At 45.0% G+C, this 12,864-nt stretch overlaps 1 protein-coding gene across 5 annotated transcripts in view; it reads left to right on the forward strand.

The window, feature by feature from the left end:
• LOC110478594 (NEDD4 like E3 ubiquitin protein ligase) overlaps nt 1-12,864 on the forward strand; it is a 78,502-nt gene that overhangs the window by 11,878 nt on the left and 53,760 nt on the right. For 3 of the 5 annotated variants that reach the window (XM_021545351.3, XM_021545352.3, XM_021545354.3), the window contains exon 2: nt 10,648-10,721. In XM_021545351.3, the coding sequence (XP_021401026.2) occupies nt 10,648-10,721 (74 nt within the window). Of the gene's footprint in view, nt 1-6,396; nt 6,793-9,973; nt 10,170-10,647; nt 10,722-12,864 lie in introns of those variants that run through there. The other 2 variants (XM_085567158.1, XM_085567157.1) reach the window with 2 other exon arrangements.

Below are 12,864 nucleotides of genomic sequence, written 5' to 3' on the forward strand. Positions count from 1 at the left end.
GTTTACATGTTGTGTTGGGACTTCTTTCTGGTTTAGATGTGTTCCCATATCTTGGTGGTTATTGGCTACATGGAGGAAATAGTACTTTTCCTCTGCATCCCTCTGAGTTCTTTTGTTTGTCTGGGTATTGGAGTTTTGTGCTGGGTTTTTATATCTCATTATAAAAGTGCTTGGGAAGAGAGAATATATCCTTCTGCAGGACACCTGTTCCGTAGCATTGTTCCTTGGCAGGCTGTTTCTCAAGGCCAGTGACTTTCAGGCTTCCTTCTGACAAAGCAGGCTGTGATTTGTGCCACGTGTGTTGATGCCTTTTCCTTGCCCAGGGCTGGAGCTGCTCCTGTTATCTCTGCGGCCTGTGTTGGAAAGCAAGCTGGGATTCAGCAGGTATTAGCTAGTCCTGCATGCCAGGCTGACTCCTTGGGTTAGGAGGCACTGCCAAGACTGCAAGAGCATGATCCATGCTCGCTCATGCTCCTTGCAGGGCTTGGGATGAGGGAGGAGCTCAGCACACTTGGAAAACAGACTTTGCCTCAGTGGTGCTGTCTGTGTGTGCAGGGCTGGTTCTCTCTCTCAACACACTCTCTGAGCTGGGAGAATGCTGCTCTTTGTTGTCTTGGGTGGCATTCAGCAGGGAATGGACAGTTACCTGTGTGCTATAGCAATTGTGTGAAATTACCCAGATGCCACAGCATTTCCAGGAGGTTTGGGGTTCTTTTCCTTTTCTGCACCAAACTTTCTGCTTGCTGAATAAATCTCAACACAGCCTCCCTTGATTCATATTTTGGGTCTTGTGCTTTAACACAGACTAAATCTTCACAAACCAAACTGCTGACCCCGGTTGGCAGTTTGGTTTGATTTAGTTGCCCTCAGGGCATTGCTGTGCCTGGGAACTTCAGTTTTTTTCGCTGACCACTTTAGCACTTTTCTTAGTGCCACAAGTTCCTTACCAGCATTAGTGTTTTCTGACCTTTAGAGCAGATTTTGCTGTGTTCAGTATAAGCAGCTGCAGTATGGGTTTGCATGCAGAACAAATACATCACATGGAATGTGTTAAGCTATATGCTGTTTTGGAGCCCCAGCCTATCTCCAGTGGGAGCCTGTTAAAGGAAGCAGTTCTGTGCCATTGCAGTTTGGGCTCTGCAGCTCCAAGCTGTTTTTTCCCCTTTGCTTTGTGCAGCGTGGTCACCATTTAGCAGCAGAATTGGACTTTGTGTAGATCATCTTGTTACTTCTGGAAGGGGATGTGACTTCATTTAAACCTGCCTGGAGGAAACTGAGTTTGTTCTTCAGACTTGTGTTAATTTGTGTGATCCCAAGAGCTTTTCACTCCTGTATTTCAGTCACTGTAATATGCATTTGTGTTGTTGGAAGGAAAGTCCTGTTCTTTATTCCCAAGGTTGTTGACTGAGCTCTCTAAAAGTCCTTGTGGTGTCAGGAGCAACCAGCCCCGTGTGTACCTCATCATCTCTGCAGGTAACAATGTGATACAGGGTCAGGAATAAGCAGGTAGAAGCAATAGTTCTTTATGCAGCTGGTTGCTGTGGAAGCCGATCCACTGCCTGCAACTCGCCTGAGGAATTCAGCACTGCTGCGCCCTCTGCTCCCTTCCTGTTCTGCCTCTTTGAGGAACATGCATCTGTGCTTCCCCGGGACAAGGTCCTGCTCTGAGATGCTGAATGACTGACCCTATTGCAGTGCTTCTGCAAAACATGGATTCTGAATGTGCCTTTTGTCTGGGGCACTGAGCCCCAGTTTGCATCCAGAATGCCTGGCAGGACACAAAGTGCAGCCTTTGTTTTAGATAATGAGTGGTGAATATTTTAATGAGTGTTTCTTAGTCTAGTCAGTGTCAAGTACCATTTTGGGAACAAGTGACTGAGCTAATCTCTGAGCTTGGTCCTGCAACAATCCATTTATTGATAGAATTTCACAAATTTTGAAGGAATTTCCCATAAACAATCAATACAACCAAAAACAAAACAAATGGCCACTCCAAATCCAACAACCAATGCAAGCAACACTCTAACCTTCCCTGAAATCCTTCCAAGCCTTCCACTATCAATATATATGAAGAAATTACTGATACAAACTGAGAAAGTGCTCGGTATCACGATCACTGTATTTGTTTTTCTTTAGTCTGTTCTTTTACAGTGTATAAAAGACAAGCATATTCCATTAAAAGAAGAAAATGCCTTTAAATTAGTACCTACTTTTCTTCCTCTTCAAAAGCACCTTCAATGCATGGATGCATAGGAGAGAGCTTCTGCAGCTGAATTACTCAGTCTCCTGCATTGGGCATATTCTTGTTAATATTTTTTTTTCCACTCCAATTATTTTTCACACAACCTTAAATTCTGGTCTCATCTTTGGCTGTTAGTAACATATCCCTGTATGTCAGTGGGTGCACTGGAGAAGAAGTGAAGAAGACTTCTACTATGGGATTTGTCTTTCCAGCCAGGAGGGGCTGTGCTTGCTCCTGCTCAGTTCCCAAAATCTAGTCAGCCTTAAGCCTGGATTAGTACGGTGAAGTGACTGAAAAGTTTTCTTGTTCTTTGTGAGATACCAGTTCTTGGGTGGAAGAGCCTACTAGCCCTAAGCTATCCCATTTATATGACAAATAAATACTCATAATGAACAAAAAGAGTCAAAGCTTTGTCAAGGGCTGCTGTGTTTGTAAAGTGAGCAGGAAAGGAAGGGGGAGAAGGAGGTAGAACATGGTGTGCAAGTAGGTTGGAAATTGCAGGACTACAAGCAGGATCCAAAAGCCTGACACGTGATGTTTCTGGTGGGAGCAGATCCCTTCCCCATTGACTTGACCTTTTCACTGGTTTGAGTGGCTGGTTTTTCTCCCCTAATCTGGGCAGGGGCTGTAATGGAGTGGTTCTTCCCCCAAATGTGAAATTCTTGAGGAGCAAAGCCTTAATGGACAAGAGGTACTGCTAGAGGCTATGACTTATTCTTTTGAAAAATGAAACTTGATCAAGATGAAGAAGAGAAGCCAAAGGAGTGAACTCCTGGAGTGACTGACAACACCACTCGTGTGAATGTTAATGTGTTTGGAAGAATTTTTTCACCAGGGGAGGTTGGAAACTCATATGGTAACATTAATTATTAACTGCAGCCAAGAGCTGGAAGATCTAATTTAATTTCTGGTTGGATAATAGGATGATTCATGCAACAAAACAAACTGTGTCAGAAAATGAAGTGTCTCTGAAAACTGACATTCCCAACTTCTGCTCTGAGCTAAAGGTACTGCAGGTAAGCTATTATAACAGCTAAAAAGTGAAAAGTACAGGCTGAATTCCTGCAGATGTCAGGCTGTGATCCACAGGAATTAGGAGTTACTGCCTTCTCCAGTCTGAGCAAACCCATCTCCGTCAGCCTCTCTGCTTCTGCCCCCAGCACCCTTTGCCCTTGAGGCACGAGTAAATCCGTTTTTGCAGCCTCTGTGGAACAGTAACAAGAGCACTGCCTCAATCAGACACTGTTAAAAGAGGTGACTTGTGGGTTCTGGTGTCCCGAAGTAATTGCAATGTAACCAGCTCTTCCCTCTGGCAAACACTTCTCCCAGCCTGGCTTTTCCCCGCCAGCTGTGTCCCTCACACAGGGTTCCTGAGCCTTGTGTCTTTCTGAGGCTGAAGAAGTTCGGAGGAATTTCAGGTTTTAGGAGTGACACTGGCATTTTCTTCTCAGTTGGCATCGTTTTCCTGTTCTCAAGGTTTTTCCAGCAAAGCCTGTTTAAGCAGCTCCCTGTCTCATTTTTCTCCAGGTGAAACAGCCAGTGGTGCAGCTCTGGGCTGTGGGTGTGTGCCGTGGAATCGATCCCTGAAGTTATCTGGGTTAGAAATGAGCCTCCAATCAGAGTTTATTGTTCGATTACGGTTTTATTGTATGTGTGTTTTGTCATTAAATAGTGCAGCCACTGATGGTTTATGGTCTGGAATCATTAAATATCTATATAAAGAATATAGATCGTGGTTACATAAGCATGTTTGTGTGATCCGTTGGCAACTAGCTGGGCTACTGGAGTGAATGCAGCTCAACTTCCCCCGTTTGATACGGGAGCTCTGCGTGCTCTGCCACACCTTCCGCTAGATCAGGTTGCTCCGAGCCCCGCCCGGCCTGGCCCCGAGTTGGGAATAGCATTAAGCAGAGGAACATCACTGCTGAATTGGGGCGGGGAGTACCGGGTATGTTTGCTGCTCGCTGATGGAGGCTTCTGGATATGTCGGTGCATTTTTGTGGGGACCACTTGGCTAAAATACAGCCTTACACTGCATTTGTGTGCCATTTCACGTAGGAAAAATGAAGATTATTGTATTAAGTGTAAGGCATAATTTTTCACTTTAAAAAAGTTTGAATGTTAAGGGCGTAGTGCATTTCATGAGATCAAAAAGACACCAGTTCAAGATGTTTAAATTTTTTTTTTTAATAATTAAGATACAAATGTATCAGAGGTTCACTTAGTGAAAGGTAAAAACCTTTGTGTTGTTCTGGAGCAGCTGCTGAGTGTGCCATTCCAGCCAAGGAAAACATGGATATATTCCCTTTTCTTTAGAGTCTGAAATAGGACCTAAATCACTATTGTAAAACATTTACTATTTTTCTGTTGTATGAGCTTATGAATACCATAGTTCTTCAAACTCTGCAGTTCTTTTAATGCTTACTGGTGTTTGCTTCATTTTGTGATTCCTTCTTTGTGAGAATCCTTGCTTGGCCAGGAGTGTTCTGGAGGACCAGGTATGCTCCATGAACTGACCAATGCATTTCAGCCAGGAGGCTCTTTATGATCCAAACTGTATAGCCTTCTTTTGTCCAAAAACTTTTAGGTTTAGTTGCTCTAATTTTGTGATCTGTTGAGAAAATAATGGGGTTTTTACAAATACATTGCATCCTGCAGCGAGGGTTGAGAACTGTGGGTAAGAGAAAGAACAGTTTGATTTACTCTTGGATTTGGTGAGGAATGTGATGAACACATGCAAGGACAAAGTTCTGAGCTGGGTTCCTAGGCTGCTTGTGGTGAAGCTGAAAGGAGATTTTAATGTCCCTGCTTGAGCCAGATGAGTTGTAACCGAGTGACCTTTTAAGTTTGTTTTCTGTGCTGAGCTTGCAGAGGAGAGTGGAGATTTGGGTCATAGCCCTGGTGCATGGTTTTGTTTGCATTGCACAGCTGAGATTTTATCAAACACTGTTGGCAAAATTGCCACTGACAATTTCAAGATTGGTAAGATACTGCAGGAATTATAGGGGAGGCTTTCTACATTCTGTTGCTATGGCCTTCAGAAAGTCACTGTGATGTCCTCAGAGATCGAGCTGTTTCCTTGGGGTGCTCTCAGCTGCCTTTCCTGAGGGTGATGGTGACACCTGTCAGACAGGGCACCCCACTTGGATTCTCCTTCTTGGGCTGCCCATCATTGCTTGATGTTAGGCAGGTGCCAGTCAGAACAGGATAAGCCAATTTGGGAATATGCAAAAGGCTGATATGGAATTGCTTCCTGAAGCACTTTTTTTTCCCCACTCAGCTGTATGTGGATTGGTTTAATCCACCAAATCAAAGTAAGAAACAGCACAACTCTTCTGCCATTGAACTTGGTTTCAGTTGCTGGGAGATTTAGGAGAAGCATAACATGGTTACTGGGCTTGCTGTGGCTAACACTGGCCCTTAAGTAAGTGACACATACTTGATTTGGCTTTGGAACTGCAGATCCCGGTTGATTTCCCCCCCCCAAATGGGGAGATTTAAGAGCGGTGTGTGTTAGGGTGATTGTGTGTGTGTAGCTCACACAGGATGCTGTGTGTGAGTTTTCATTCAGGAAGGCAGAAGTGCCACAGTTAAAACATTGAATTAAAGGTTTGTTGTCTTTTCCATTTAGATTTGTTTTGCCATCAAAACACTGACTTAAAGATCTGTTATCTTTTAGTATGTTATGTTTTGCAAACTTTGAGCTATAATGAAACTAGAGATGAGGTGCTAAGCGGGTGAAACCAGATTCACAGAGTCTCTACTTGCAGGTAACATTCCAGTGGGATCTGGTTTCTCTACTCGCAGTTAGTGGAAATTTACCTCGCTGGCGCCTATCGTGGGTTGGAATCAAAAATGTCTCTACACAGAGAGAAGGGAAAAAAATAGCCAGGCTGAACCCGACCGACACTCCCCCACCGTGACTCAGGTGAAGCGCTCTCCAGGTGAAAGCCAAGCTCGCTGGCCTTTCCCCTCGTTGCCTTGCCGACGGTCATTTATTGCGGCCGTCGCTGAACTTCCGCGGGTGTGGGCGGAGGCGGCGGGCGAGCAGCGGTGCCTGGCGGAGCTCTTGGCGCGGGGTCCGCGGTAAGTGCAGCGCTCGGGGCGGGCGCGGAGCCTGTGCCGTGACTGCAGGGGCACGCCTGGCGTCCCACACGGGCTGCGTGCGGCTCAGGAAATAGGGCCGCAAAAATCCTGCCCGCCGCGGGGTGTTGGACTCGGGGACGGTTTTATATACGTTCGGAAAAACACGTTAAATGTTCGATCTTGCTGGTCTGCGTGACAGCTGTTCAAATATTGGTTTGCATTGATCCAGCCGTTGTGCCTTTCACACTTGTCTGTTCATTTAAACGAGTCAACCTTCTAATTTTATACCCCCATCGATTGTTATTTCAGCCTGTTCTCAATGCCTATGCTACACGTGTCATGGGATTGTCTGTCCTGTCGGAAGTTGACATCTGCAGCTTTCCTTCTTGCACCATGCTGGATTGCTGTGGATTTCTTTTCTGTGCATTCAGAGCATACAGATGTGTATTGCAAAGCTTATTCAGGTTGGTTTTACAGCGCTTCTGTGTCAGTGTATCTGGTGCTGGCTGAGCTGTGTCATCTGGATCACCCTTTGAGCAGGCGTTTCACCCTGCCTGTGGGGGAGAAAGCTTAGGACACTGTGTTTGGCCCTCATTCTTTCTGCTGTCACATCTCTTCTCTGAACTCCCCAGCTCCAGGGTATTTTACTAATCCAAGGGGAGAACTTAATAAGTTTTCTTTATGTGAGTGCTTTAATGGGTCTTAGAAATGACTTGGCTTTCCAGAGCAATTAGAGAAAGTGAATGTGGTGTGTGTTTAACAAAGAACTAACAAAATGTGAACAATACAGATAAATACACATACAAAGATCTCCTAAATCTGGAAATACATCTGTTTTCTGTTGAAGCTGAGCTCGCTGCAGTTTTCTTTCACCTTTTCTGAGGTGAACTGAGGTTCGTTCACTGTTGATGAAGTCTGGGTTTTGATCTATAATAGGCTTCCAGTTCCACAGCTTGGTTCCACCTAAATAAGCTGAGTCCTCTGAAATGGCACCGTGAGCTGCAGCTAAGAGAACAGAACCTGTGTAGAGGTTATCCTTCAGCAAAGAGGAGAAGTCTGTAACCTTTGCCATGTTTTGGGAAGGCAGGAATATGTAAGCTTCATGTTAATGATTGGACAAAGCAGCAGTCGGTGTGGACGTGAGGCGCAGTGGAGCTCAGCACTAAGAGGTAGCCAGGCCCTTCAGGGCAGGCTGCTGCAGCAGTGGGGAGGCCGTGTTTGGGGGCAGGACAGGAGTGTGGGCAGGGACAGCTGTCAGAACATCCACAGGGAGCTGCCAAAATGCTCCCGGCCCCACCGCCATCCCCACGCAGCCGCACATTCCCAGCAGCCTACCAATGGATTGAGGCCCAGTGCTCAGGATGGCACTGCTTGGAATTCCCACTTGCGCTCTGCACTGTAGGTGCCAAACCCAAGAGAGGCAGGAATGGAACTGCAGCATCAGCCCTGGGGCTGCACTGAGTGCAGCCTGGCCTCTGGAAGCAGGAGCCACCCAGGGTAGGGAGTGGCAGCACCTGGAGCACCTTCCAGGCTCAGCATGATCCAGACAAGGTTGAAATAGAAGAGGACCATGTCTCTGTGGGATGATCTGAACTTCTCTTTCCAACTATGCTTCAAAAAGCAGCTTAGTGTATGTGCTTTACAAAACACAGGGAAATCAGTGGAACACAAAAATTGCAGGCAGGTGTTCACTTCCTGCACAGAAGGTATCCAGCAGGGTGTCCGTGGTCGGTCAGCCACGGGTGCTGGAGGAGGCCCTCGTTCCTGTTCCCTCGCTGCTCCTCCCCAGGGGGCCTTGCTCCTGCCGTGTGTGTGCCTGGTTCCCTGACTCGGGTCCCTCAGAGCTGTGCTGTGTCTCTGATCAGTCTTGTTACCCTGCTTTGCTTGCTCTTGTTTGTTTACTTGAAAATTAGGACTCCAGCTGTATGCTTATTATCCTTCAGCCCCACTGTCTGCCCTGTCGGATCCCCACTTCTTAATCCTCCCAGTCTGTCTCATTATCCCATTCTCTGCTTGTGCTGGGGATCCCTTTATTATTTTGGGTTTGGATCCCGGGTCTTCTCACGCAGAGTTCTTCTGTGGTTAGTGATCTCTGTCATTGTGCCCTGGCTTTTTAACAAAAAACGACCAAAATCCTAATATTTTTGTAGAGTCTTTTCAGAGAGGGCTGGGTGGAAACCTGCATCAGGTAACTGGTACTCTGTGAGTCTCAGGCTGTGCCCAGCCAAGCAGTCCTTTACCTGATTTTTTGGTGGACAATGAGGAGAGCTCACCTCACTGTTGCTGTAATAATTTAACTTATTTTTTACCTAGACATTGCACACTTGGGAATAAAGGACGAAATTGCAATACAAGGAGTCAGCAAAAGTGAATACGTGTGGTACATATGGTAGACCTCATCACTAACTGAGGAGGTGGTTTAATTTTTTTTAACATTGCATATGTATGTGTACATATTTCATGCATATGAAAATTGGAACAAACATTTGCAAAAGCACTTGCTCTGCTTGTTAAATTGGAATATTGAGGAGAGGCTGAGAACCTCCTTGCAGGGCGGGTCATAGCTTCTGGGATCCTTAAAGTGGATATGAGACTTCAGGTTTTTGAGAATCTGTTTAGATTGTCTGGAGCATCATCCCTTTTATCTTGCAAAACTCAATTAGAGATCCTCCAGTAGCAGGACCAACTCCTGCATTTTTTTCTCTTTTAAAGATGGTGGAGGGATTGCTTGTTTGTTTGTGCTTTTCTTTGGTTTCTTTTGAATCAGTTAATATGCAGAGGTGCCCTCAGTGCAGGAGGAAGATGTCACTCTAGCAAAGTTGTTGTTGGACTTTGCTAGAGGGAATCTGAGTAGCACTGTTAATATAGAAACAGCTATTGCAACTTATCCTCTAGTTGTCTAGTTGTTGTTTTCCTCCTACTTCAGTCTGAGTTTTTGCTCGTTTTTTTCTATGCTGTCTTCTCTTACTGCGGAATTATCTTGATCACAGTTTGCAGGTTCATTGCCTTTTGTATATTAAAACTGCTCTAGAAAACCAGGCACATGGTATGTAGGAAAAAACTTCAGCATCCACTAATGTGAGTCCACTGAATTGTTCTTTTTCACATGCTGTTTTGTTTACCTCTCAGGTAAGCTTTGGGCTCTTTTGGGGAAAAAAATCCTGATCTCTAATTAGAAAGTGCCTTGTGGTGTTAAGTGGTGCTGGGGAGAATACCAAACGCCAGGTTTACGGGAAGGATTTGTCTCAAGTGTTGTTTTGCTGCAGCCCAGTTCCCCGGTCAGGACATGTGCCAGCGTGGAACTTGCCCTGCAGACAGGTAAAATGGTGCTGTTGTTTTCTGAGTCCTCTCTGCCTCCTTCCAGAGGGGTGTGTTGGGCTGCCCAGATACGGCTTTACTTTGGGACTGGTCCTGACCTTCCTCACAGTTGGAAAAATCTGTGCCAAGACAGCTGACACAAAGCTGTGTCTGGCTTTCAGCTGCCTAAAGCAAACAGACCAGGAGAAGCCTGTGGGAAAGTGTAATTGTTTTCTAAACAGGCTTCAAGGAACAGAGTCTCAAGTTACTGTAATAGAATCCAGTATCTTGCAGCTCTGCGGGGCTTATCAGAGGAGAGAAGGTATCACTGATATGGGGGACTGCAGAACCTGTTTCTGTAGAAGACTTTCCACGTTTCATTTTGGTGGCCTCTTTGTGTTGCTCAAACTGGGTGAAAAAAACAAAGTGAAACAAGGCCATTTTTACTGATGTTGCTCAGGCGCTTCATGCTCCAGTGATGTGCAAATGCAGGACTTGCCATCTGTCAGTGAACGCTGATTTTGAGCTCTCCGCGTACACCAAGGTGGTGAGACAGGCTTAAAAAATTATTTTTTAAGTATTTCTTTTTAAACTGTGCAGCCTTGATTTTTGCACTACAGGCATCTCTCATTATTAAAATATTATGAATAATTCCCTTGTGTTTGAAGAGCTTCAGTGTCAATGCAGAATGAATTTGTGGCATATGGATCACTCAGGATGTGAAATGGCCCTGTTCAGCAAATACTCTTCTACTTTTATTGCCATTATTGCTACAGTATTATTGCTATGATGTTATTTCTGTTATCTACTCTTACTCTGCCTTTATTGAACTCTTAACAGCTCTGACTGGAGTCGAATACTCCTCATGGTTGGATTCAGATAGGCCTTCCAAGAGGCGGTTCTTTTCCAAATCCTCCCTAGGAGAGAATCCTAGGTTAGCTATCTGCTAACCTCTTGCCAGCTGCTGATCTTCAAAATGGCCTAGAGAATAAACATTGAACCTGCTTTCTTTTCTGTCGTAGGAGGAGTCTCGCATCCTCCGGGTGAAGGTGGTTTCTGGCATTGATCTGGCGAAGAAAGACATCTTTGGAGCCAGGTGGGTGTTGTGCACCGTCTGTGATCCTTGGAACATGATCGGCTTGTCAGGGCAAGGGCCCTGCGAGGGCTGCAGTCCCTGCAGGTGCTGGGTGTGCGTTGGCGCAGCTGCTAACGCAGCTCTGGCTGCTCCTGCCCGCTCCTGCCCTCCGCTCTGCGAGCACGGGGAGCAGCTCAAAGCCCAGGCTTGCAGAACCCAGCCAGCTCATAGCAGGGGGGAAGAAGCTGGTTCTGAAGCTAAAATGAACCCAAACCCAGTAATTTCCTTTTTCTGAAGGTTAATTCAGCCTTGACATTCCTGCTCTCTTAAGCCTAAGCATGACAAAATGCTCTACTGCAAATGTTCCAATCTACGTAGAAGGGTTTTATCTGTTTGAAATTAGTAGTATCAAATCTTAGCTTTTGTTGAGGTGACTAATTTCTTAATGTATGAATGAGCCTCCCTGTGGGTTTTCCTGTGTTTATTTAATGATGCTTACAAGTTGTTTGTTAGCTTGTGTATCTAGCTTAAAACTACATGAAAGCAGCAATTAAAAGTTTAGTCAACTTTAGTATTTTGGGTAAAATTTGCAACAAGTGTCCCTTTGGTAGCTGTGTGCAGAATATGGTATGCCAAAGCTTTTTTATTTTCTTTCTCCAACTGTGTTGTTTTGAAGAGCAGTTTTTGATGCTGACCATAATAAGCAGCATAATTTTTATCTTTCAAAATACATGAAGTTAAATCCGAGTGTAGTTAGTACTAAATCCTACTGATGTGGCCGTTAACATATTTTAAGGAAATCGGTCTCAAGTCAGTAGGATTTCCATATAAACAGAGTTAAAAACATCTTCCCTACATGTGTTTTAAATTTTGTTTTAATCTTTCAAATGAGCTAACGTCCGTCATTTGAAACACGATGGTATTGCAGAGCTGCGGCTCCAGCAGCTGCTGTGCCTCTCCTCTGTACGGTGGAGCTGTGCAGGGCTTCAGACTGGGGCAGTTACCGTGTTCCTGACTGACTGTGAAGGATTAGCTACATGGTGTACATTGTGTTTTGCATCTCAGTGGACTGTCCTGTCCCTTATAAATCACCTTTACCATTATAAAACACTGCCTGTGGGCTTGCAGAGTCCAAAAGCCATTTCCTTCTTGATAAAATCTAAGGAAAGTCTCTTACAGTGTAGAGCACTGGAGAAACTTGTACTTCTGAGGATTTTAACAGTAGAGAAATCTCAGTGCTCTTGAGTTTGCTTTTTTGGGGTTCTTTTTGACTTAGGAAATAATTTTAATAGCAAGTAAGGATATCTTGGGACACTCAGGGGAAACCACCTTGCTCTCCATAACACCCTGACAGGAGAGTGCTGCCAGGTGGGTGTCAGACTCTGCTTCCAGGGAGGAAAGGGCAGGACAAGAGGAAAGGGCCTCAGGTTGTGCCAGGGCAGTTTAGGTTGGGTGTTAGGAAGAATGTCTTTCCCTAAAGGGCTGCCCAGCCCTGGCACAGCTGCCCAGGGCAGTGATGGAATCCTCATCCCTGCAGGGATTTAAAAGCCATTTAGATGTAGCACTTGGGGGCATGCATTTGTGCTGGACTCGGTGATCTTAGAGGGTTTTTCCTACCTCATGGTTTCATATGATTCTCCTAATAGTTCAAAAATTTATGGAATTTCAGTTGCAATGACACAAAGCAACTAGAATGCAGAGTGGATTAGTAAGTGTGAGCACCCTGAGGTGATGGTTAAATGTGGGGCATTTCATCCACATAGGTGCAGTGGAGGTGGGCACAAGAGGCTGGTTAGTGTAGGTGTCAGTGAGGGTCTGTAACCTGCTTTATATTTTGCCCTGTAAAATTACAAGTCTGTGATATGTACTGATGGTGGACTGTAGATACTGCAGACTGGGATTTTGTGAATTTAGTGTCCGCTTGCATGTGTGAATGTTTGACGTTTATTTCCTTCCAAATTCTTAACTGAAGTATCTTAATAAATATCGTACAAGAATCCAAGTAGTGGCTGAACTCAGATTGTGTGTATCCCATAAGGGTACAGCTGATGGGGTGCATTAGCTACTGTATTTTGCCTTCTAAATCATGAAGTAAGTGAAAATTGTGGCTGTTTGGAAGTTGAAAATGTAGGGTGCTTTTCAGTTAAAATTGCCGATGTTTTTC

This window comes from Lonchura striata, chromosome Z, assembly GCF_050655825.1.
Source record: "Lonchura striata isolate lonStrDom1 chromosome Z, ASM5065582v1, whole genome shotgun sequence".
Lineage (NCBI taxonomy): Eukaryota > Metazoa > Chordata > Aves > Passeriformes > Estrildidae > Lonchura > Lonchura striata.